Raw genomic sequence first — 22,473 nt, 5'->3', positions numbered from 1 at the left:
TTAAATAAATTTGTGAATTACGAAAAAAGAAATCCTAAATCTTTTGTAGGATTTCAAACACTATGGACTGAGCTGACTGCACAGGCCCAGCCCCCCTGCAATTCCCCAGGGCCAACTTCGGTCTATGACCCTTCTACTTATGCCTCCCCTGTAGCTGGAGTACAGGTTACAGGCAAGGACCACCATGCCTTTTTTGTGGCATCACTGGGGTTTGAACTCAGGGACACGCTGCTAGGAAGACACTCTTACAGCTTGAGCCACTTCAGGACGGGTGACGGCACAGCTGCCTTCCCATGGTGGCTCTGATTTGCTACTGAGAGACAAGTTCATCCTCACTGAGGAATGATGCAAACCCAGAGGCCTGAGGCTCACACATTTTTCCAATCAGTACAATACGCCACCTGTTTCCTGGGGAAATGGACCTGTCCTAGGCTCCTAACCTGATGCCTCAGTGTCTTGCCTCCATTCTGAGCAGCAAAGAGAAGAATCAGAGGCCCTGAATCAAGTTCAGAAGCAATTAGAACTCAGAAGCTGGGAGGAAGAAGGCAGGCAGAGCCTAAGGCCTGTACAGTTCGGCTCAGTCCATAGTGTTTGAAATCCTACAAAAGATTTAGAATTTTTTTTCATAATTTATAAATTTGTTTAAAATAGATAAGCACAATTTACAAGTAATAAATTTTCCACATGACAATTTAAAAGCCTTAGACTAAAGGTGAGGCTCAAGTGGTAGAGTACCTACTTTGCAATCATGAAGCCCTGAGTTCAAGCCCCAGTACCACCAAAAATAAACAAATAAATAAATAAATAAAAATATAAAAGCATTAAGAATAAACAGCAAAAAACTACGTGATTTTTGATTTTTCACCAGTGGTGTACACTTTAAAACACACTGAAACTTGGCACCAGTGGCTTACACTTCTTAATCCTAGCTACTTGGGAGGCAGCAGAGATCAGGAGGATCACGGTTCAAAACCAGCTGGGCAAATAGTCTGCAAGACCCTATCTCAAAAAGACCCTTCACGAAAAAGGGCTAGTGGAGTGGCTTAAGGTGTAGGCCCCGAGTTCAAACCCCAGGACCATAAGAAAGAAAGAAAGAAAGAAAGAAAATAAAATACCCAACACAAAAAAGGGCTGACTGAGTGTTCAAGCCTGCCTAGCAAGCATGAGGCCCTGAGTTCAAATTCCAATACTGCCAAAAAACCAAACAAACCACCTTGAAACCTAGGAAAAGCTGTTTGGTGCAATATGCTTATCCACAAACTGCTGCCAGCCGGAAAGCCTTCACATATGGCCCATATCCTAGAGCAGTCACATACTGGGAAACCTCACCTGCACCCCCTGCGGGGCAGGAACTGACAGCCTCACCCAGCACTTAGCGAGGAAAATGGCTCAAGTGCCTGGTCACCTAGTGAAGATGTCAAGCGGCTTTCCAACTCCGAGAGGAGAAGAAACAGGAACTAGAAGGCACTTACCGTGGGCAGGGCGGGGAGCAGGGGGTCTCCGTGACCTGGGTCTTTCTGGCATCCAGAGACTGGAAATGGGCTATGAGGGCTTCCAGGTCTTCCTAGGGGCACACAAGCAGCCACATGTGAGTCTTTCAAAAACCTGTCATGGAGTCAAAAGCCTGGCCAGCTTTCCTCCTCTGTCAATGTCACTGGACCAGGATCCAGTTATACTCATGCATTCTAACATGCTCCTCCTGGGTTCAGAGTACACAGAGTTTGACATATTCAAAAACTATTCGGAGCTCAGCCTAAAAGGCAGCTTCCTTGTAGGTGTCGATGTACACACTACTAAGTAGTATCTCATTCCAGACCTCCAGCTACTAAAGGGCCTTCCATGTATACAAGCCCGGCTGACCTCACTGCTTACACCTTTAAGGGCAGGGTCTCTGAGAACCCAGGCCTAGGCGTCCACCAGCCTACCTTGCTGTCTGCACACTGGTGCCTCCTATTTCTCTTGCTCATTTGTTTGTCTTCTGCCCCCACCAAACCCCCACAATAAAATATGAGCACCAGAAGAGTAGGCCTTAAGCCCATTAGAACACCACAAACACCTGCAGTCCACTGCCCAGAGGACACAGCCATAGCTGTGAAATAGACCTGGAAGGTAAGGTACTGGTTCTGGGCAGCACTAGAAACCAGCCTTTTCCCACCCTTGCCCAGTGCACATTCCCTTACCCTAGTGATGCAGGCCTGTCACCTGGAAAGTCCCACACTCTCCTTGATCTCCTCTCTGCTCATTGCCCTCACCTTATTCAAGCTGACCTAGAATCTGCCCCTTCTCTTCCTCCCACATTTTGCAGGGCCTAATGGTAAGCCACAGATCTTCTTGAACCTACAGGCACTTGTAGAGCATTTTCCCTCCTCCCCACCCCCACCCTCTAAGGGGCACCAGCCTCCTTAGTTCCCTGGGCTTCCTCATGCTCGCCCCTGTCTCAGGGTGGATGCTAACCCCTCCAGGTTAGGAGCTCTCACAGCAGGACACGCTCCTTGCAGTAGTATTTATCACACACGCAGGAAGCTACAAAGTGAATGCAAAACACTCCTGCATGCATCCACCAGCTCAAGGAAGACAGCATTCTCCAGCTAGCATCTTAGTATGTAACCCAGGCTGACCTCAAACTCCTGCCTCAGTCTCCCAACTGCTGGAATTACAGGTGTGCACCTCCATGCCCAATGCTACTTATTATTCTCAAGGTTTTTTTTTGGCGGTACTAGTGTTTGAATTCAGGGCCTAATGCTTGCTAGACAGGTGCTCTATGACTTGAGTCACTCCTTCAGCCTTTGTTGTGCTGGATATTTTCGAAATAGGACCTTGTGAACTCTTTCTCCCAGCTAGCTTTAAACCATGATCCTCCTGATCTCTGCTCCCTTCCTCCTGAGTAGTTAAGATTACCCAGCACCCGGTCTCAAACAATTCTTTATATTTTTATTATGTATGTGTGCATCCCTAAGCACTACACCACTGTTCTACATTCTTAAGTTTTATTAAATGCTATAATACTATATATTTTCTTGCAACTTGCTTTTCTGCCCAGTTCTGCCAACTAAACAGTTTGATTCACTAAAACCACTCATTCAAAATGTAGACACATCTTCCCACTGAAGAACAGCTATATTAATTCCTTTTTTTTTTTTTTTTTACAAGTAATACCACTACAACTTTTTTTTTTTTTCTTTGCAGGGCCTCATGCTTGCTGCGCAGATGCTCTACAACTTGAGCCACTCCGCCAGCCCATTACAGCCATTCTTGTGCCTGTATCCACATGGAAATGGGGAGTTTTTCCAAGAATAGTGTCCAGATGTGACTGCTAGGCTGTAGCAGCCACTTTCTAGATAAAGACAAAACAGGGATCCAAAATGGCTTCACAGATTTATGTGCTCACCAGCAGGCTACAGACAGGCCACAGAAGCATCCAGTAGCCTGCCCTTTCCACGTGGTAGTTCTGTGACAGCTGCCCATGGACCAAGTCTCTTATGCACAACATACTACATTCCATACTCAAGACATATTACTGAACAAATGGAACTTTACAGAAAGGCCTGGATGGAGAGGGGACTGTTGGAAGATGAGAAGGAATTAGGGACAACCAGTGGGAAAGGGAGCACACTATAATTGTCCTGGTACTGCAGTCCATCGGTCTAAGGCCTCCCCCTGCTATTAACTAAACTTCCCCACGTGTCTCCTGGTGAAGGCAGCTTCTGTGGGCATTTCCTGGATCCACATGTGAAACCAAAGCACAGTGTGGGGTAAGGGTGCAAAGGCACCATTACTCATCAGAAGGGTAGGCTGGGGCATCCTCAACTTCACCTCATACACTTCTTGCCAGCTAGCCCACCAGCCCTCCATATTCTTTCATGCTAAGCCAATCTCGCCAGACCACAATGGCTGTGCACCAGGAATGCTCCTACTACTACCCTAGAGCAGCATTTCTTATCGCGTTGAGCCTCATAATCACCAGACGGGGGAAGGAGAGGGCAGAGTCTGGGTGGCACAGACTCTGTCACTGACAGCCTCTCCAAGTGACAATCAACTGGAAGATGAAAAGAGTTGAGTCATGAGGAGTGTAACTGGGACAGAGGTAAATCCCATAAGCAGCAAAAACATGGCAAATTTGAGATACCAGAATAAAGGGGGTGTGGCTAAAGAAGTGCCCAGGGAGAGCTGGAGGGGAAGAATCCAGGGCATAGAGAGGCTGTCTATGGTAGAACTCCCAACTGTCTCCAAGGTTCCTTTCCCTTCCCAATAAGCCCCAGAACTATGCAATGATTGGGTATCACTCCTGTGACCAGCATATGTTATGTGATATGGCTGACTTTTAGAAAGGGAGATATCCCCTAATTATCCTGATTAGGGCTGACCTAATCAGATTGCCAAGGACCTAAAGGTTTGTCCTGAGAATGAACCAAGATAGTATGCAAGTCCCAGATGGGACAACTTCTCTTTTTTCAGGGAAGCTGTCACGATTATCTAAGTACCATGACCTACTCGGAATGTGAAGAGTAAACACAACAGGTGATAGCCAGTTACCAAGCACCTACTTTGTCCTAAGCAGTTCCAAAGATACCACAGATGAACTGATTACTGCTGTGCCACAGCCCTCAGCAGTCAGCCCTGCTCTCTGAGGTCTGCCAGCCAACTGTGAGAGGCAAGACTCAAACCAAATGCTCTGCCTACAGAGTCTGTGTACTTAACTGGTCAAAGCCTTAGAACATTAGAGCCTCCAGCAAGTTAAGGGAAAAGTCCAACTCCATTATTAGACAGAGGAGGACAGAGATGAGTAATCTAGGGAGAAAGGGGGCAAAGGAATGTGGCCAACAGCTCTGGAGTGGGGATGTCTGCTCAAATCCTAGCTGCACACAATTCATGGCGTGTGGCTCTGGGCTGTGCAACCTGTTGGTCTGACTTCCTTCCTGTCCAGTGTGAATACCAATGCTTCCTATTCTGAGGCTGTAAGGAGAAAGCCCAGAGAACACAGTGCGTGGGACACTAAAAACTCTGGGTCAACACTGGTTATCAGCTGCCCCGGGAGCATCAGAAAAGTCCACAGAAAGCACAGCAATTAACCCTGTAAAAATCAGTTTAGGTCAGGTCTTTTCTGACAAAGAATTTAACCAGTAATAACCGCCTTACTAACTCGCTTCCCATAAGCTCGCTTCATGGACTCAGCTTAGTATGATAAAAGTTTCTATTAAGAACAAAGGGTTGTTATCCTCAGCGGGGCAAGAATTCCTCCAGATGCCCTGGTTCCGGAGCTGATAACCTAAAACAGTTACGGCTTCCCAGAACTTTTAAACTTCTTTGTTCCCAAAGTCCCCTCCTAACCTGGCCCTTTTCTAATTAGCCAACCGCTTAGACTGTGAGCCCAAAACCTGCGCAATCCAGGGGCAGGAGAGGGACAGCGGCGTCAGATAAAACCCCTGCGGACTTCCTGCCCGGCGTGCACCCTTCTGCAGAAGCAAATTTTCTCTTGCCTGTTGACTTCTGAGTAGTGTCGTCTCTCTCGTGACACCCCAATAGCTTATCTTAAAGGTATTTCTAACAAGCCCAGGTTCGGCACTGACCACTGGCAGAAAAGAAGAAAATAAAAAGAGGCTGGTGGTGGGGTACCACCTACGGCTCCAGTGGCGTCTTCGTCCACTGGAAGCTCACTCCTCAGGATGGCTTTGAGAGTTATCTGCCCTCTTTTTGTTAAGGGCTCCACTCCCAGGCGACTCACCCCCGGCGACCTGTTCCTACCACCCTGCCACGCAGCAGCGGTAAGGGAAGCGAGGAGAGACGGCTAGGACTCCCGACGAGGCCGCTCTCGCAGGGGACGGGGGAGCCCCGGTCACTGAGGTCCCGGCGGAGGTGGTGCCCAGACGCGGCTTCCGCAGAGCCCCCAAGCCGTCCCGCCCACCCCGCTCACCTCCTCCTTTCGCGACCGCTTGGACACCTTCTTCTCCATCTTGGCGGCTGTCTTCTCCGCGCCGCGGCCCTTCTTCTCCTTCTTGCCCTTTCTCCCCATCTCGCCGGATCTAAGGCGACGCCGGAATCCCTAGCAAGGAGCGCGGCGCGCGGCCTGCGAGGCGCGCTGAGATCGCGTCATTTCCGGTCCGTCTCCCCCGACTTCCGGCGTGGAGCCAATGCCCTGCCTCCCAGGGTGCTGGAGGCACGTTAGGGCGTGTTGCGGTCGGGGTGCGGTTGCTAACTGGAACTGGGTGACTCTACAATAGTCATGTTGTTTCTGCCTTGGACCCAATGAATGCCGTGGTCTAATTCCCCAGAGTGTTGGGTTTTTTTTTTTCTTGGTGGACTGGGGTTGAACTCAGGACTTTGTGCTTGCAAAGCTGGCACGTAAACGGACAGCTTAAGTCACACTTCAGTCCATTCTGCTTTGCTTATTTATTTATTTTGGCGGACTGGGGTTTGAACTCAGAGCCTCACGCTTGCTAGGCTACTCTACCACTTGAGCCACTCCACCAGACTTGTTCTGGTTATTTTGGAGGGGATGGGGGGCGGGGCCCAGGAACTGTTTTCCCCGGCTGGCCTCGAACCGTGATCCTCTTGATCTCAGCCTTCCAAGTAGCTAGGATACAGGTGTGAGCCACCCGCGCCTAGTTCCCAGAAAGTTTTTCCTGCACTTGCAGGGATTTCTGACCCGAGTTAAGACGGTCCCTTACCCCTTCCCACATAAAATGTGCCAGCTATTGTGCTAAACCATTCCAGAGCTGGTGATGTCACCTTCCAAGTTAGTCACTTTATCAAGTCTAGAAACAAAAAGATCCAATTGCCTGCTAGGGGGTTATGCTGTAGGATTTTTTTAAGCTTTATTATTAGTTTATAATAGTTGTGACGTTTCTGTATATGTATATAATGTACTCCGGTTTGGTTCATCCCCTCCCTTGTTCCCTCTCTCCCTCCTCCCAGTGCTCCAGGTTCTGACGTCTCTAATAAAGGGTTGTGTGGTGGAAATGCCCATTACCTAGAAGGTGCCATCTTTGGACTTGTAATCAAAGAAATAGAGACAAAGTAAGAACAAGGACAAGAAAAATTTGGCAAAAGGAAAGCATAGATCAGGAAATGATGGAGGTTCTTACTTTGTGGGTGACCTGCCAAAGGACAGCCTTTAAAGAAATCACCTTGGATCCATCAGTTTACTTATTACCGAGTAGCCAGGGAGGGATGGTTTGCCAACCCACTCCCAGCCCTGTCCATAGACCTGGTTCTATGAGAAGAAAAATTAAATTTGGGGAAGCAATGGGAAGAAAGGTACACCTGGGTTAAGGTTTCTGTGATCTCCAAGCACCGCTAGTAGAACATGTGTGATGGTAGGAAAAAAAAAAAGAACCAGTTAGAACCTGACCAGAAAGTAGCTGGAGAACTTCACAGAAAACTGGCGGTGCTTCTGATGAACTATGAAAGGCTAAATCTTCGTTGTTGCCCCCAGTGGAATAGTGACGTATCCTCTAGCGTGCTGTGGCTTTAAGAACATACCTAATCCTTTCCCACTTTCCTGAGAAAACTGGGCAATCTGAGTGTGATGCACTTGAAGCAAAATGGCCCTTCATTCACAGCACATCTGACTGCAGTACATGGCAGTGGGCCCTCTTCAGAGCTGCGAACGGAGAGTATATTCCCTGTTGAAGATTCAGAAGGATCTAGAAGATGCAGGGTTTAATACTTTTATTATCTGAAAGAATCTTGAAACTCAATTGGAAGGTTCTTGGATTATATGTGTCATAATGATTTACGTGAGATTGAAATTCTCATTACCAAGAAAGAAATGGAACAGAACGTCTAAAGTGAGGTCAGAATCCTAAAACAGAGAGAGAGAGAGAGAGAGGGAGGGAGGGAGGGAGGGAGGGAGGGAGAGATTAAGTGTGAGGTCTTTTTTAGTGAAAGTCGCATTTCTGAAAATTTAATGGGTATCTTAAACTCTTCTCTGTGGTCAGGCGCCCTCTGCTGCCTTCCAGTTGAAGTTCAGGAGAGTTAAAAAGTGAATAAATGAGGCAAAGAACGCTGACTTCAAATGACCTTCCCCACAAATCATCCACGTGATTGCAAGAACTGCCCAGGTGTGAGACAGAGAAAGTAGTTCTTTGCACACTTCTTACCTGGAAATAAGAGTAATAAGCCAATTCCCTACTACGCAGAATTCTTGGGAACATCAATAAAATAATAAAGCGTAAAACCAAACCATTGCTTCAGGTATTTCATCTAGTTTTCTAGTTTAAGGGAAAAGGTAAAGCTAGTCTTATAGATCCATAACAGTTGAAAGCTACAGTCTCTCCTCTTTGGGGTGTTATCTAATTTTCAAATACTTGGTGATTTTTTTTATTACCTCTTTGTCACTTATCTCTAACTTAACTCTATTGTTGTTGGAGAACATGCTCTGTTACTGGGACCCTGGTGGACCGAGGAGGTCCCTAGAGGGTGGTCCTCAGCTTGAGGAGTTTCTTTTGTTTTTTGGCAGTACTGGGGTTTGAACTCAAGGCTTCATGCTTGCTAGGCAAGCACTCTTAACATTTGAGCCACTCCACCAGCCACGGTCCTCAGCTTGGATATTGGGTTTATGGCATTGTTACAGAAAGGAATTTTAGGGCATATCAAAGTAGAGACCAAAAAAAGTTTATTACTAATCCAGAGGAAAGTACTGTGCACAGCCAGACACAGAAGCAGGCAATGGAAAGAGGTATACTGGGTGGTTAACATCAGAGGTATTTATAGTGAACAGCGGGTTGGGGGGCTGGTTTAAGTTCATCTTTGGATAAGTACTCCCTTTTGTTCTGGACACCTGGTATACTTCTTCATTCGTTCTTCTTACACTGTTTTGACATTATCAGTTGGGCCTAGATTTACCAAGTCTGGTTGCTTTACTAAATTTGGGTCATTGTGGCATAGATGTCTGAGTGTCCCTTTAAACAAAAGATGAGTTTCATCAGCTGTTCCTTTCAAACAAGCGTCTTTCCTTAAGATTTTTTTCCCTTTGCAAACATGTCTATGATCTGAGGAGTCATTTTACCAAATGCTTTCTTCCCAGGATTGTGTCTGTCTTTAAGATATTCTTGCTCAGTTCCCAGAGTGTGGTAATCATTTGGATGAGGTCAGAGGGGATATTTTTCTATTATATGCTCCAGCTCATGAGGAAGTATGAGAGCAAAGTGAAAGATGTGTATGCTCCTAGTCAAGGTATTCCTTCAGCCAGGTGCAGTGGCTCATGCCTGTAATCCTAGCTACTGCGGAGGCAGAGATCAAGAGGATAGTAGTTTGAGGCCAACCAGGGCAAACAGTTCAAGAGACCCTATCCAGAAAATACCCAACACAAAATAGGGCTGGTGGAGTGGCTCAGGTGACAAAAAAAGGTAATTCCTCTATATAGTACTTTTTTTTTTTTTTTTTTAGTTTCTAGCTTTTGATTCCCGTGCCTCAGTCCCCCCATCTATCCTGTCTCACTCTGCATGATTTTTTTTTTCACAGTACTGGGGTTTGAAGTCAGGACCTCACACTTGCTAGTCAGGAGCTCTACCACTTAAGCTACTCCACCAGCCCAGCTTTGCATGCTTTCAGTCCTTTTACATTGATGGAGTGTGCTTCGTTGTTCAGCACCTAGTCCTGGAGAATGTTCTGTGTGCTCATGGAGTGACTCTGGCCCTGCAGTTGTTTGGTGGCAGAGTTAGCCAGTGCCAGGTCCAGTGATTGGCCATGTTGCACAAACGTTGCCCGTCCTTAAGTGTCCTTTCTGAATTGTTTCTACTTGTTCGGACTAGTTCCAGAGAGAGGGACAGTAAGTTCTTCCACTGTCATTGGGGATTTGCCTGTTTATACTGTACACACAATAAATTGCATCTCTTTAAAGTGTCCATGTGTGGCCAGGTTGGTGTGGGTAGGCTCTAGGGAACAGAATGACATGAAATTGGCCCTGCCCTGTGAGAAGAGCCACCTACTCAGGTTCCAGGGTAGAGAAAACAAGCAGAGAATTTGTTGGCCTTGAAGACTCTGGGGAGGTCGGTCATCTTTTTAATTGACATTTTCGTATTTCTTGGCATGGAGCTACACGTTTTTCGGTTTTGTTTTTGTTTTTTTGTATGGGGCTACAGTTTGAACTCAGGTGTTTGGGCTTGCAAAGCAGGAGTTCTACAGCTTGAGCCACACCTCCAGACCTTTTTAGTCTTGTTATTTTGGAGATGGGGGTCTCGAAAACGATTTCCCCTCGGCTTGAGGAACCATGATCTTCCCTTCTCAGCCTCTCAAGTAGCTAGGATTGCAGGCATTTATGTGGGTCTCGAAAAATGTCCATAAGCAATTCTTTGTAGCTTTCAACTCCTGGGTCTTGCACATTGTTGGTTACTGGTATCATTACATATTTCATGGTTTTGATGACACCGTTCAGTAATTTCAATTTGTCAAGTAAGTGTTGCTAAAATACTGTCTTTTACACTAAACATGTATCCTAAAACCTAACTTCGCCTGTTAGCTCTGATAACTTTTTGTAGCTTCCCTGAACTGGTCCACATCGGTGACTGTGTGGTCTGTGACTAGAAGCACTTTTGTGCCTTCCTTTCAATCTGGATGCCTTCTTATTTCTCTTGTCTTGCTCCAAGGCTAGAACCTCCAAGGGCTGTGTTGAACAGAGCATTGTTCCCAATCTTAGGAGGAAAGCACTCATTCAGTCTTTGTAGTAGGCAAAATTCTAAGACAGCCCCCAAGATCCCCACCCCCTCACGTACATGCCCTGTAATCCCAGGACCACATGTGACGGACATCGCTCATGTGTCAGGTCTCCTTGTACAGCAGGCTTGACCGTCTTCTCTCCTTCCAGGAGACTGAGTGTTTTGTCTCACTTAACCAGGGAAGTCCCTAAAAGGGGCCAGGCTGGTCCTGGTGAAAGAGGTGCAAGTTCTGGAAGAGTCTCCATTGTTGGCTCTGAAGACGGAGGGACCACGAGGCATGGAAAGCAGGTGACATGCGCTGACAGCCAGCCACGGATAGAATCTGCGGCCCTATAACTACAAACAGTTCTGCCATAGCCACAACCACATGTGCTTAGAAGAGTAGCTGAGCTCGTGATGGGAACGCCACTGCCAATGCTTTGATTCTGGCTTTGTGAGGCCCTGACAGAGGCCACATTGGCTCCAGCCATAAGACCCATGAGCCAACCAGGCGCACTGCTTAAGCTGCTGGGTTATGGGTATTTCATAGCACAGGAAGCCCGTCCTGTCTTCCGCTATTGGCGATGTCCACTGCGGAGAGATCATAGCTGCCTTTCATCTGGAGGAGAAAGCTCTCCTTTATTCCTTGTTTCCTACAGGTTTTTACGCAGGAGACAGAGATCAGGAAGATCGCAGTTCAAAGCCAGCCCAGGGAAATAGAGCTCGAGACCCTATCTAGAAAAACCCTTCACAAAAAAGGGCTGGTGGAGGGGCTCGAGAGACAGGCCCTGAGTTCAAACCCCAGTACTGCCAAAAAAAAAAAAAAAGCATTGATCATATGTTTTTTCAGAAATTGTTAATGTGGTGAATTACATGAATTTCTCTAATATCAAACATGTTTGCATTGCTGTCTAAACCCTACTTTGTTGCAGCACATCACCCTTTTGATGGATTGTCAGATCTGATTTGCTAAAATTTTCTGCCGTATGCACACAGATGCACATCTGTGGTCTCAGCTGCTTCAGAGGCTGAGGGGAAAAGATCTCTTGAGCCCAGGAGTTCAAGGTCAGCCTGGGCAAAACTCGAGACTCTGAGAAAGAAAGAGAAGGAGGGGAAGAGGAAGGAAAAGAGGAGAGAGGGAAAGAGGAAGGAAGGAAGGAGGGAGGAAGGAAGAGAGAAAGGAAAGAAAGGAGGGAAGAAAGAAGTTTTGTATGTGAGGTCAAGAGGCATCGGTACTTGCAGTTCTGCCTTTTTGCCTCCTTATGTTGCAGTCTGGAAATTTTTTTTTTTCTGTACTGGGGTTTGAACTCAGAGCCTTCACCTTGAGCCACTTCACCAGCCCAATTTTTTGTGATAGAGTTTTTTGAGATAGAGTCTCATGAACTATTTGCCCAGGCTGGCTTCGTTCTGTGATCCTCCTGATCTCTGTCTCCTGAGGAGCTGGGATTACAGGCGTGAGCCACTGGTGCCTGACTGGGAAATTCTTTGATTTATCTCCAAGCTCATGGATTCTCTCATGCCTCACAGTCAGTAATCTGTGCATGGAATTATCAGCCATTGTTATCGTATTTCAAAAGTCCTGTCTGTGTCTTTCTCAAATCTTTGAGGCCACTTGATTTCCCATTCCCTGAAGAGATTTTATGAAGGGATTTTATTTTTTCATGGAACTGGAGTTTGAACCTAGGGCTTCCTGCTTGCAAAGAAGACACTCTACTGCTCAAGCCACTCCAATCCACCTTGCTCTGATCATTTTTGGAGAGATGAGGTCTCAAGAAGTAGTTGCTTTGCCTGGCCTCGAACAGTGATCCTCCTGATCTCAGCCTCCCAAGTAGCTAGGATTGCAGGTGTGAGCCACTGATGCTCAGCTCTTGAGGATGTTTTCAAGCCTGTCTTATTTCATCAGTTTGTGATGCTGCTCATCCTTAGGGAACTGTATGTGCACGCCCCACCCCCTCCGCCTGCCAAGGACTTCAAGGAAACCATCTTTCTCCAGAGGGAATGGCTTTTGCTTCTTGAGAAAATTACAGGCACAGACAGGGTATGGCAGCTCACACCTGTAATTCCAGCTACTGGAGAGGTGGAGATCAGGAGGATGATGATTTGAGAGCACCTTACCAAAAAGATAATGAGACCCTGCCCATCTCAATGATAAGCTAGGTGTGTTGGTGCACACCTGTCATCCCAGCTATGCCACAGACCATAAGTAAGAGGATTGTGTTCAGAGGCTGGCCTCGGGCAGAAGTGTGAGGCTCTGAAAAATAATATAAAAAGCAAAAAGGGCTGAGGGGTGACTCAAGTGATACTGCAAGGCCCTGAGTTCAAGCCTTAGTAGTATCATAAAAAAAAAATCACAAGGAACTCCAAGTCCATGATCTCCTGAGTCTGAATTCTTGGCTTCTGGCTTTCCAGATGACACAGATGATATACATTTAGGCTGAAAACCCGAGGAAGGGCTGGAGGTGGTCAGTGTCTCAGGGACCAGCACTGAGGTGACCTCCTGGGGTCCCCAGCCCTCCCCCCGCCCCCGCCTCTGGTGGGATGTCTCTTGAATCTTCCCTGGGTTAGCCTTGCACTTGGAGGCTTCTTCCTCACCACTGGGGCTGTCAAGGCCGAGCCAAGAGTGGTAGACTGGCTTGTGTCTGGAAGCAAAAGTGGTCTCAGAGTCCAACCACCATTTTTGGTTTGTACCTTCCATGAAGTCGGGATGGTGATTCTTTACTCACGGTTACCTTTCTGATGCTGAGAAGACTTCTTTCAACATTTTATCCTGCATTTTTGGTTGTTTTGAATGAGAGAAATAGTTCAAATAACCTAGTTGTAGTTGTCTGCTTTCTGTTGCTACAGTGAAATACCTGAGGCAGGCTATCTTTATAAAGAAAAGAGGTATTGAGCTCACAGTTTTGGAGGCTGCAAGCCCAATGGCAGGGCATCAGCTCTGGCAGGAGCACCTGCAAGGGGAAGAGATCACACGTTCGCCGGGGAAGTCAGAGAGTGATTCAGGGGTTGGACTCCCTGTTACGACTCTTCCAGCAAGAGCTCAGGATTCTGTGAAAGCTCCTGGATGACCTAAGGACCTCCCACAAGGTCCCCACCACACTGGAGACCAAGCTGCCAACTCATGAGCCCCTGGGGACACATTCAAGCCATATCCAGACCGTGCTGGATTGTGTTTCTGTGTGTGTGTGTGTGTGTGTGTGTGTGCGCGTGTGTGTACGTGTGTGCATGTGTGTGTGTACGTGTGTGCACGTGTGCGCGCGTGTACGTGTGTGCACGTGTGTGCGTGCGTGCATGTGTGTGTGCGTGCGTGTGTGTGTGCGTGCGTGTGTGCGTGCGTGCGTGGTGGTGATACTGGGGTTTGATCTCAAGGCCTTATGCTTGCTAGGCAGGTGCTGTACCACTTGAGTCACTCTGCCAGCCCTTTTTTGTGTTGGATTGTTTTGAGATAGGATCTGCTGAACTATTTGCTGGGGCTGGCCTTGAACCACAATTCTCCTGATCTCTGCCTTCTGAGTAGCTAGGATTACAGGCGTAAGCCACGGTGCCTGGCCATGGCGGATTCTTTTTGTTTGTTTGTTTGTTTGTTGTAGTACTGGGGTTTGAACTCAGGGCCTTCACCTTGAGCCACTCCACCAGCCCTTTTTTCGTGATGGGTTTTTTTTCAAGATAGGGTCTCGAGAACTACTTGCCTGGGCTGGCTTCGAAACACGATCCTCCTGACTTTTGCCTCCTGAGTAGGTGGGATTACAGATGTGAGTCACCAGCGCCTTCTTAAGCAAATGAGAATGGTCTGGCATGGACAGGACACAGGTGCCACCTTCAAAAAGGCCAACCAGCCAGGCCTCACCTGCCTCCTGTACAGCCCCGACAGCTACGCTCTAGAAGCACAGATTTGTCCTGAATCCTGAGAAATTTCTCACAGCAGATCCTGGGAGGGAGCTGAACTCCAGAAGCACCTAATCACCTAACTTCACAGAGTGCACACAGTACCAGGCCAGGAGCAATGGGCTTCCCCATCTCTCCAGTAGAGGGCATTTTTGAAGCAGCTTTTGTCCCGGGTGTTTCCTGGGTGCTTTACCAGTGGACTTAGGTAGTCAGCTTGTGCAAGCCATGGCACAGACACCTCCTTACTCACCCCTTCTTCTACTGGCAGTGTCTGAGCTAGAGGCAAGCTACAGCCAGTACTGAATAGGGAGATGGCACTGCCACTGCAGCTGAGAACCCCCAGTTCTTTAACAGGGGTATTAGAGATGAGAATTACAGAATTGCAGTGATACTATCAGGCCCTATGCAGTCAAAATCCATTCATAGGGAAGACAGTACTTGCATCTCATTCAAAAGGCAGTCAGTTGGGGTGGGGGTGTGGCTCAAGTGGTAGAGCCCTTGCCTAGCAAGCTCAAGTCCCTGAGCTCAAATCCCAGTACCACCAAAAAAAAAAAAAAAAAAGCAACCAGACTATCTTCTTCCTCATTCCACCGATCATGAATATCAGCTGTGTGCCTCTGTGTCTCAGTCTTCACTTTCATCTCAGCCAGGCTTTAATATCAAATGTCAAAGGCTCTTAGTCCTCCATACTGGATGACCCGCACACAGTATGTGCTACTAAATAAAGTATTTGACATCTAAACTGGGCACTGGTGGCTCACACCTATAATCCTAGCTACTTGGGAGGCTGTCAGGAGGACTGCAATTCAAGGCCAATGGGGTTTAAAAAAAAAGTTTGTAAGACATCATCTCAATGGAAAAAAGCTGGGATTGGTGGCCCATGCCTGTCATCCCAGCACTGTTCAAGGCCAGCCTGGACAAATAGATCACAAGACCCCATCTCCAAAATAACCAGAACAAAATGGACTGGAGGCTTGGCTCAAGAGGCAGAGTGCCTGCTTTGCAAGCATGAAGCCCCAAGTTCAAACCCAGTCCCATTAAAAAAAAAAAAAATGAAGTCTAATTTAGTTCCCTTCTCTGACTATGCTTGTTAAATGTTCTCTGCATTCTATCACTGTTTCTTTGGGGACTTTATTCATTCATTGTTTATTCATAATTTATTTACATTTAGCAAACAGGCAACATTTTTGTCCTGGGAATACAAGGTAAGACAAGAAAGGAGTCTTTACTCCCATTTCCTGTGTGGGGAGCAGGAGATGTTTCTCACACATACACACACTTCTCCCTACTTTATCCTGATACACTAAAATAAGTCTTTGCTAAAACTTCAACAACAACAAAAGGACAAGGGAGGAGGGTGCACAGCACCATCAGAGGAAATGCCGTGAGCGGGAAAGTCTTGACTTACTTGAAATCAAACAGCAGGAATCTGTTTCTGCTTTGTCTTTGAAACACAGGGCCACCAATTCTCCAACATGGCTTCCTCGTACGAAACCAGGCGGAGTAGGTTCTGGTGGAGGGGACGGTCCGCGTTTCACCTGTTCCTTGTTGATTGCATCATTCACCAGCATGGCCCGCAATAGAAGGATGTGGTCAGCTCCCTGCCCCGAATGGAGCTTTCAGAACCAGCTTCTGGGAAGGGCTGCACCTGGCCTCCTCCAGATGGCCTCATCATTGCCACGGACACCACCGCAGGAGCTCTTCTTGAGAGCTGAAGTTCTGCTGCCTTCTATTTTCATAGCCGGGCAGCTGATAGTTAAGTCTTCTGCCAGGAACCCTCAGCGTCATTGTTAACTGTGAGATCACTGGGCTGGAAAACTGAGCTGGCTCCTAGGCCAGTCAGGACGAGAGTGCCAGGTGCCCAAAACAGCGATGTTAGCCGGATTTGAAACACCAACCTACAGACAGAACTAACGCTCCACTTCCTGGTGGAGGAGTTGCACCTTTTAAAAACAACTGTAGCATCAACAACAAGCTTTCCCGCCTTGTGTGCTCCATGGTCCCTAGCTGTATCTCTGACCACAGTATGCAGGACATCCCAGACTGGGCCTGGGCAGTGTGGGGACACACTTGGGGGTCACACATGCGAAGCATGCCAGGGTCACGGCGTACTCACAACCTGCTCACTGATGATAGTAGTCAGTATGATATTAAGAGTTGTTTCCTGTTTCAAAAAACAAATTTGATCTTCATGGTGGTACTTCTGAACTTAACGTGGAAATTTCAGTTACGGTATGGATGCCGGCCAGGAGAGGGCGACACTTGCCCAGGCACCAGTGATCTTTGCCCATAAGCGTGCATGAAAATTTCAAATTAATTTATATCTAATAATAAAGGAATGGTGAGCAAGTGGGAGAGAGAGACAGAGACAGAGAGAGGAGAGAGCGCCCAGCTCCAGGAGTCCCAACAGACTAAGCTGGGCAACCAGTCCCAATTAGAGAGAGGAGTAGAAGTGAAGGGCAGAAAAAGGAGATTTATTTGAGTGAATCAGTCAGGAAGTGACCCAGGGTCTGACCAGAGGCTCACGGGAACCTTGAGGTTTCATAGAAAAGTGAGACAAGGCAGGGGGTGGAAGTGTGCACGGCAGGTACACGGCAGGCCTGCGGAGCAGGTAGTCTTGGTCAGGCCAGGGGTCCGATGGATCATTATCTCAGTTTCGGTTCTGCAAGGGGCTCTGGAGAACTTGATCTTGCTGTTGCTTGGGGTAGTTTTGAAGCCAGGGTTTTTGACCCAGGGCCCAAACTCCTGAGATTCCACATGGCAGGTCCGCCCCTAAATCCCAAATAAAGGCCTGGTGAAGGCAGAGAAAGATTTATTACACTGCTCGGGAAGAGCCAGAGTAAGCGTTCAACCCATCTTTGGCCATCTTTAGGGTACAGAGATGAGCTCTAGGTTTAAATGGACCAAGAACTGGGGGGAGGGGACAAAAGGTATGTATAAACGGTTCAGTCACAGTGTATTCTGGTTGATCATTATCTCAGTCCTCGTTCTGGGAGAGGTTGTAATCTAGATCAGTGTCACCTGGCAGGTGGTCCGTCCTGAGGAAGGTCTACTGTTGAGGGTAGTTTCTGTCCTTTGTCATGAAGAAGTTATCATCCCTCTTGCCTGGAATCCAGGGTGACTGCAAGTGACTGTGAAGAGAATGGCTTAGAGCAACCTCTAAGGAGGAGAGATACCATGCTCTTCTCCTGCTGTTAGTTAATTCGTGGCCCAAGAAGGAGTCAGTGCTCTTCAGCAAAAGCAGCGTGAATGCCTCTTACAGTTTCTGTCCGTTATCCTAATGATGGTTATCCATCTGTCCCGCTTTCTGGACTCCAGGTGACTGCTGAAGGGAACGGCTCAGGAGGGACGCCAGGCTTTTGTCCTGCCTTTAGTTACCTTGTGGGCCCGGGTGGGCAGTCAGTGCTTTTCAGCAAAAGCAGCTCTGAAGACCCAGGATGAGCAGAAGGCCAGTTCTGTAGATATGAGCCCAGCATCCTCCCCATCTGTCTTCCACCATTCCTCACCTTTGACCCCTTCCTGCCAGCTCCTGCAGTGAAGCTGCAGAAGGGATCTGTCACATACATTGCTTGCTGACAATATTTTTTCAAGGGAGAGAAGGGTGGTTTGCTCTCTTAGCACCAGGCCACGTTGATCCAGGGTCCAGGTGCTGCCCCTTGGGCCACTGCACAGGGACAACCTGACCCTTTTCCTGGATTGAGGATGAGGACAGAGAGGGCTGAAGCACAAGGGCCCACCCAGCAAGTGGCAGAAGTTCATCTTTGGCCACCAGTCCCATCCAGCAGGCGTCAGGTGCAGGCGGCCTGTTGGAGACAGTCCCCACAGCACTGAGTGAACCCCTTGAGGTCGTGACACTCGGACCGTTCACCACCCCTCCCCGACACCCGGCGGCCTGTGGGACGGCTGTGAGACAGGCACCCTTTGGCTGATGCAACATAGCCTCGAAGTTAGGTAGAGGCAGAGCCTGCAATGTCTGTGTCGGCCACCAGGGGTCAGCCCGGCGTCACCGAAGGAGTTCCAGGCCACTTGACATACGGGGCAAACATTGCATCAGGCTGAGGATGGGGAGAGGATATGGAGCGGCCTTGCCTTGCCTTGCCGGGAAGGGTGTGATGCGGGCAGCACCGAGCCCTGTGTGTGAAGAGGCACTCGGTCAAGACCAGTAGGAGTGCCTGGTGTTGTGTCTTCTCACAGATGTTAGGCTGCCACTGTCATCATAGGCAGAGGCCAGTCCCCAGGTGCCACTCAGCTGTACAAGCCAGGTCTCACCTGCAGGCCTGGTGAGGATGGGAGATGGCTCCAGAAGGCCTAGTGATGCAAGGTACTGAGTTTAAACCTCTGTACCAAAAAAACAAACAAAAACAGCTTTTTTTCCCTCCTAGATAATAGTGTGTGAGAACCTGCCCTTTTTTCCATGATTTCAAAGAGAACTTTGGTACAAATTCAGTGATAGTTTTTTTTTTTTTTTTTGTCCTAAACCCTAGTACCTTGGAATGTGATCACCTAGAAAACTTTGAACCTTTGAAGAGATGATTGAATTAAAATGAGGCTGTGAAGCTGGGTGCTCATGGCTTACACATGTCATCCTAGCTACTTGGGAAGCTGAGAACAGGAGACTCAAGATTCGAGGCCAGCCCAGGCAAATAGTTCTCAAGACCCCATCTCCAAAGTAACCAGAGCAAAATGGACTGACTGGAGATGAGGTTCAAGTGGCTGCTTTGCAAACGCAGAGCCCTGAGTTCAAGCTTCAGTAAGAAAAGAAAAATGAGGCTGGTAAGTCAGACCCAAGTGCAATCTGATCAGAAAAGCAGGCGTAGACAGAGACACTAGGGATGCAGCACCCTGCGGAGGGAAACCAGGAGGGCAGAGGATGGAGATGTTGGAAATGTAGGCCCCACACCTTGCTGCCTACAGCCTGCGGCAGAGTCCTCAGGAGAAATCGACCCTGCTGACACCGTGATCTTGGCCTTCCAGCTTTCGGGACTGTTGCATCTCGGTGCTGTGTGGCAGAGCTGCACACAGGTCATTGTGTGGCCAGTCTTTGAAACGTCAGAGTAGCCCTGTAAGGACAAAACACCAGCTGAGGATGGTTTGTAAAGAGGTGACCTAAAGGACTGTAGTGCGGGGAAGAGCGGAGGGAGTAGAAACTTGGACTCCTGAACCAGGGGACACTCTGGGTGCCAGCTAGCCTCAAACGGAGAGCAGGGCCAGCCAATCACACGGGGTTTGCTTTTCTTTTTTTTAATAGACTTATTTTTGGAGTAGTTTTAAGTTTACAGTAAGATTGAGTGTGAAGCACAGATTGTTCCCATGCACCCTAGATATCAACTGCCCCCCCCCCCGCCCCGTCCCCCACAAATCTCTCCCACTCTCAATGTCCTGCACCTGCACTGGTGTGCTCTATTTGATATGACTGATGAATCTGCAGGGATACATCATCGTCACCCAAAGCCCTTAGATCAGAAGTTTGTTCTATGTTTGGGTTGGTGTTGAACTCGCAGTGGCACTGCCAGGTAGCGAGAAGGAGTTTGATGTAGGAGGGACTGTGATGGGTGCGGGCTTGACTACAGGGAGCCAGAAGGGATTGAAACTGAGCCACAGAGCTGAGCAGGCCAGAGAGCAGGAGGCCAAGAGCTCCCGTCGGCATGGGGCACAGCAACAGTGAAGACCCAGCCACCGTCCTGGGCTGCACTGTGCTCACCTCCCTCAGGCAGAAATATCCATGTGAGGCTGATCTGACCCAGTGGCCTAAGCAATTCCACAGCTTAAGGACCGACAGCGAGGAAGCTGCAGGGCCCCATTGCAGGATGTCTGCTGCCAGTGGCTTAGTTTCTTTGTACTTGGTTCCCTGATTTTGCAAAGTGCAGTCAGGGGAAGGTATTCTGCAACCCCAGCATGTCCTGGAGAGTGATGACTGGCCAGTGTCCGGTCAGAGGGGAGACCTCAGAGGGCAGTGTCTGTCCAGAGTCACAGAGATACCTGGGAGACCATGGAGCTCAAGGAGGTGCATTCTCCTGGAGGTGGCAGGTGGAGCTGCCACAGCAGGACGCCATCAGAAAGGGAGCTGTGGGGGGGCCTCGGCAAAGTGAGTCCCATGAGATCCCAGATGGGACTGGTTCATGGAGAACAGAGAAATCCAAATGCTGTCAGGAAAAGTACCAAAGGCGGTTTCGTACCGAGTCCATGGAACCGGCAACTCTCAATCTACCTGCAGCTTTTTCTGCAGACCTAAAATTATTCCAAAAGAAAAAGATATTATCTAAAAATGAACAATCAAAATGAGCCACAGGCAAGTTCTGGGAGCCAAGCAAGCGGGGAAGGGGAGAGGGTGGGGTGGGCAGAGGAAGGGGACAGTGACGCCGGATTAGAAACTCTCATTGTAGGAAGCACAGAGGTCAGCCAGCCCTGCTTTCACGTGCTTGTGTGACGGAGATGATCGCCATGAAGATCAGTATTACAAGTGAGCAACCTCAATCCCTCTGCACCCTCTGTTTTCAGGACAGATGAGCAAACACTAATTCACTGGTTTCCATAGACACCTAAGAGGTTCCAGGTGTCCTACGGATGGCAGCTGTCCCTGGTTTCTGACTGGTCTTCTCCCCAGCCTCCGATCTCCCTTAGATGATGAAAGCCTGGCATACGCCTCCAGGGTCCAGGTCCCCACGTAAGCTAAATTTTGGTGGGGGATCCCCTGTGGACTCTGTCCAGCGTGCTTCCGAGAGGGGAGGGACAGTGAGCAGGCTTTGCGTGAGTACATGGGAAAATGACGGTCTTACTTCCTCCCTCTGACAATTCTTTAAAACTATCACTAGCCAGGTGCTAGTTGCTCACACCTGTAATCCCAGCTACTCAGGAGGCAGATCAGGAGGATCACAGTTCCAAGCCAGCCTGGGTCAATAATTCTCAAGACCCATCTCGAAACAAACCCATCACAAAAAAGGGCTGGTGGAGTGGCTTAAGGTGTAGGCCCTGAGTTCAAACCCCAGGAAAAGCCCCTATATACACCTACACTGGGGCCAGACACACCATTTGCAGCTCACTAGAACCCCTCCTGGGCCTCATCCCTGTTCTCTGGTGGTCACCACCAGGAGATTTTACAGTCCCCAGTCTCTTACAGTATTGGTGGCTCTGTGATACAGGTTGTACCCCTGGTCATGGCTGTAGAGAGTTGCTTTTTTCTGAAGATGGTGTGTCTTTTTTTTTTATTTTTTATTTTTTGTGGTACTGGGATTTGAACTCAGGGTCTACACCTTGAGCCATACAACCAGCCCTTTTTGTGATGGTTTTTTTTTTTTTTTTAAATAGGGTCTCTTGAACTATTTGCCCGTCCTGGCAGCAGGACAGTTCTTATAGGAAAGGCAGGGCCAATTCTTGGTTCTTTAATTTCCTTGGTGTTCTCTCGGGGTGGTGGTGAGGAGTTTGACACAGGATCTCACTATCTGATCCAGCTGACCTTGAACTCAAGATCCCCCTGCCTCAGCCTTGCACATGAGTGCTGGGATTACAGGCGTGCACACCATTCCTGGCTTAATTAAAATAATGAATGATTTTTCTATTTTTCTCACTGTGGATGTGCTTGCCTTTCTTTTAAATGCCTTTAAGAACTTAGGAGTTTAAATATAGTTAATGGGTTTCATTCACCGCAAATTTTTTTTTTGGCAGCTCTGGGATTTGAACTCAGGGCTTTGTGCTTTCTGGGCAGGCACTCTACTCCTTGAGCCACACCTCCAGCCCTTTTTGCTCTGGTTATTTCGGAGATGGAGCCTTGCTTTTTTGCGGGACAGCCTGAACCACGATCTCTGATTTTATGCTTCTCACTGTTGCTCACGAACAAAAAGTGTGCCAGCCCTCTACACTGAAAGCTGAAACGTGGGAGACCAAAGACACTGCAGGAAGAGCTTTTTCTGACAGAGAGGAGACTCAGGGTTAGAAAGGCACCAGTTCTCTTCAAGGTCAC

General features: G+C 48.2%; 1 protein-coding gene across 7 annotated transcripts in view; it reads right to left on the bottom strand.

Annotated features, from left to right (window-relative positions):
- The window catches only part of Klhdc4 (kelch domain containing 4), a 52,023-nt gene extending 45,944 nt beyond the window's left edge, over positions 1-6,079 (bottom strand). For 5 of the 7 annotated variants that reach the window (XR_012441857.1, XM_074055505.1, XM_074055504.1 and 2 more), the window contains exons 1-2: positions 5,912-6,079; positions 1,473-1,564 (exon numbers count right to left, since the gene is read on the bottom strand). Coding sequence is in view for 4 of the 7 variants with exons in the window: in XM_074055505.1 (XP_073911606.1) it covers positions 1,473-1,564; positions 5,912-6,010 (191 nt within the window). In the remaining 3 variants the exon portion in view is untranslated. Of the gene's footprint in view, positions 1-1,472; positions 1,565-5,911 lie in introns of those variants that run through there. The other 2 variants (XM_074055508.1, XM_074055507.1) reach the window with 2 other exon arrangements.
- Between the last annotated feature and the right edge of the window lie 16,394 nt (positions 6,080-22,473).

The sequence above is a fragment of the Castor canadensis genome, chromosome 15 (genome assembly GCF_047511655.1).
Source record: "Castor canadensis chromosome 15, mCasCan1.hap1v2, whole genome shotgun sequence".
Lineage (NCBI taxonomy): Eukaryota > Metazoa > Chordata > Mammalia > Rodentia > Castoridae > Castor > Castor canadensis.
The sequence above is the reverse complement of the archived record's forward strand: the minus strand, read 5'-3'. Positions and strand labels throughout refer to the sequence as shown.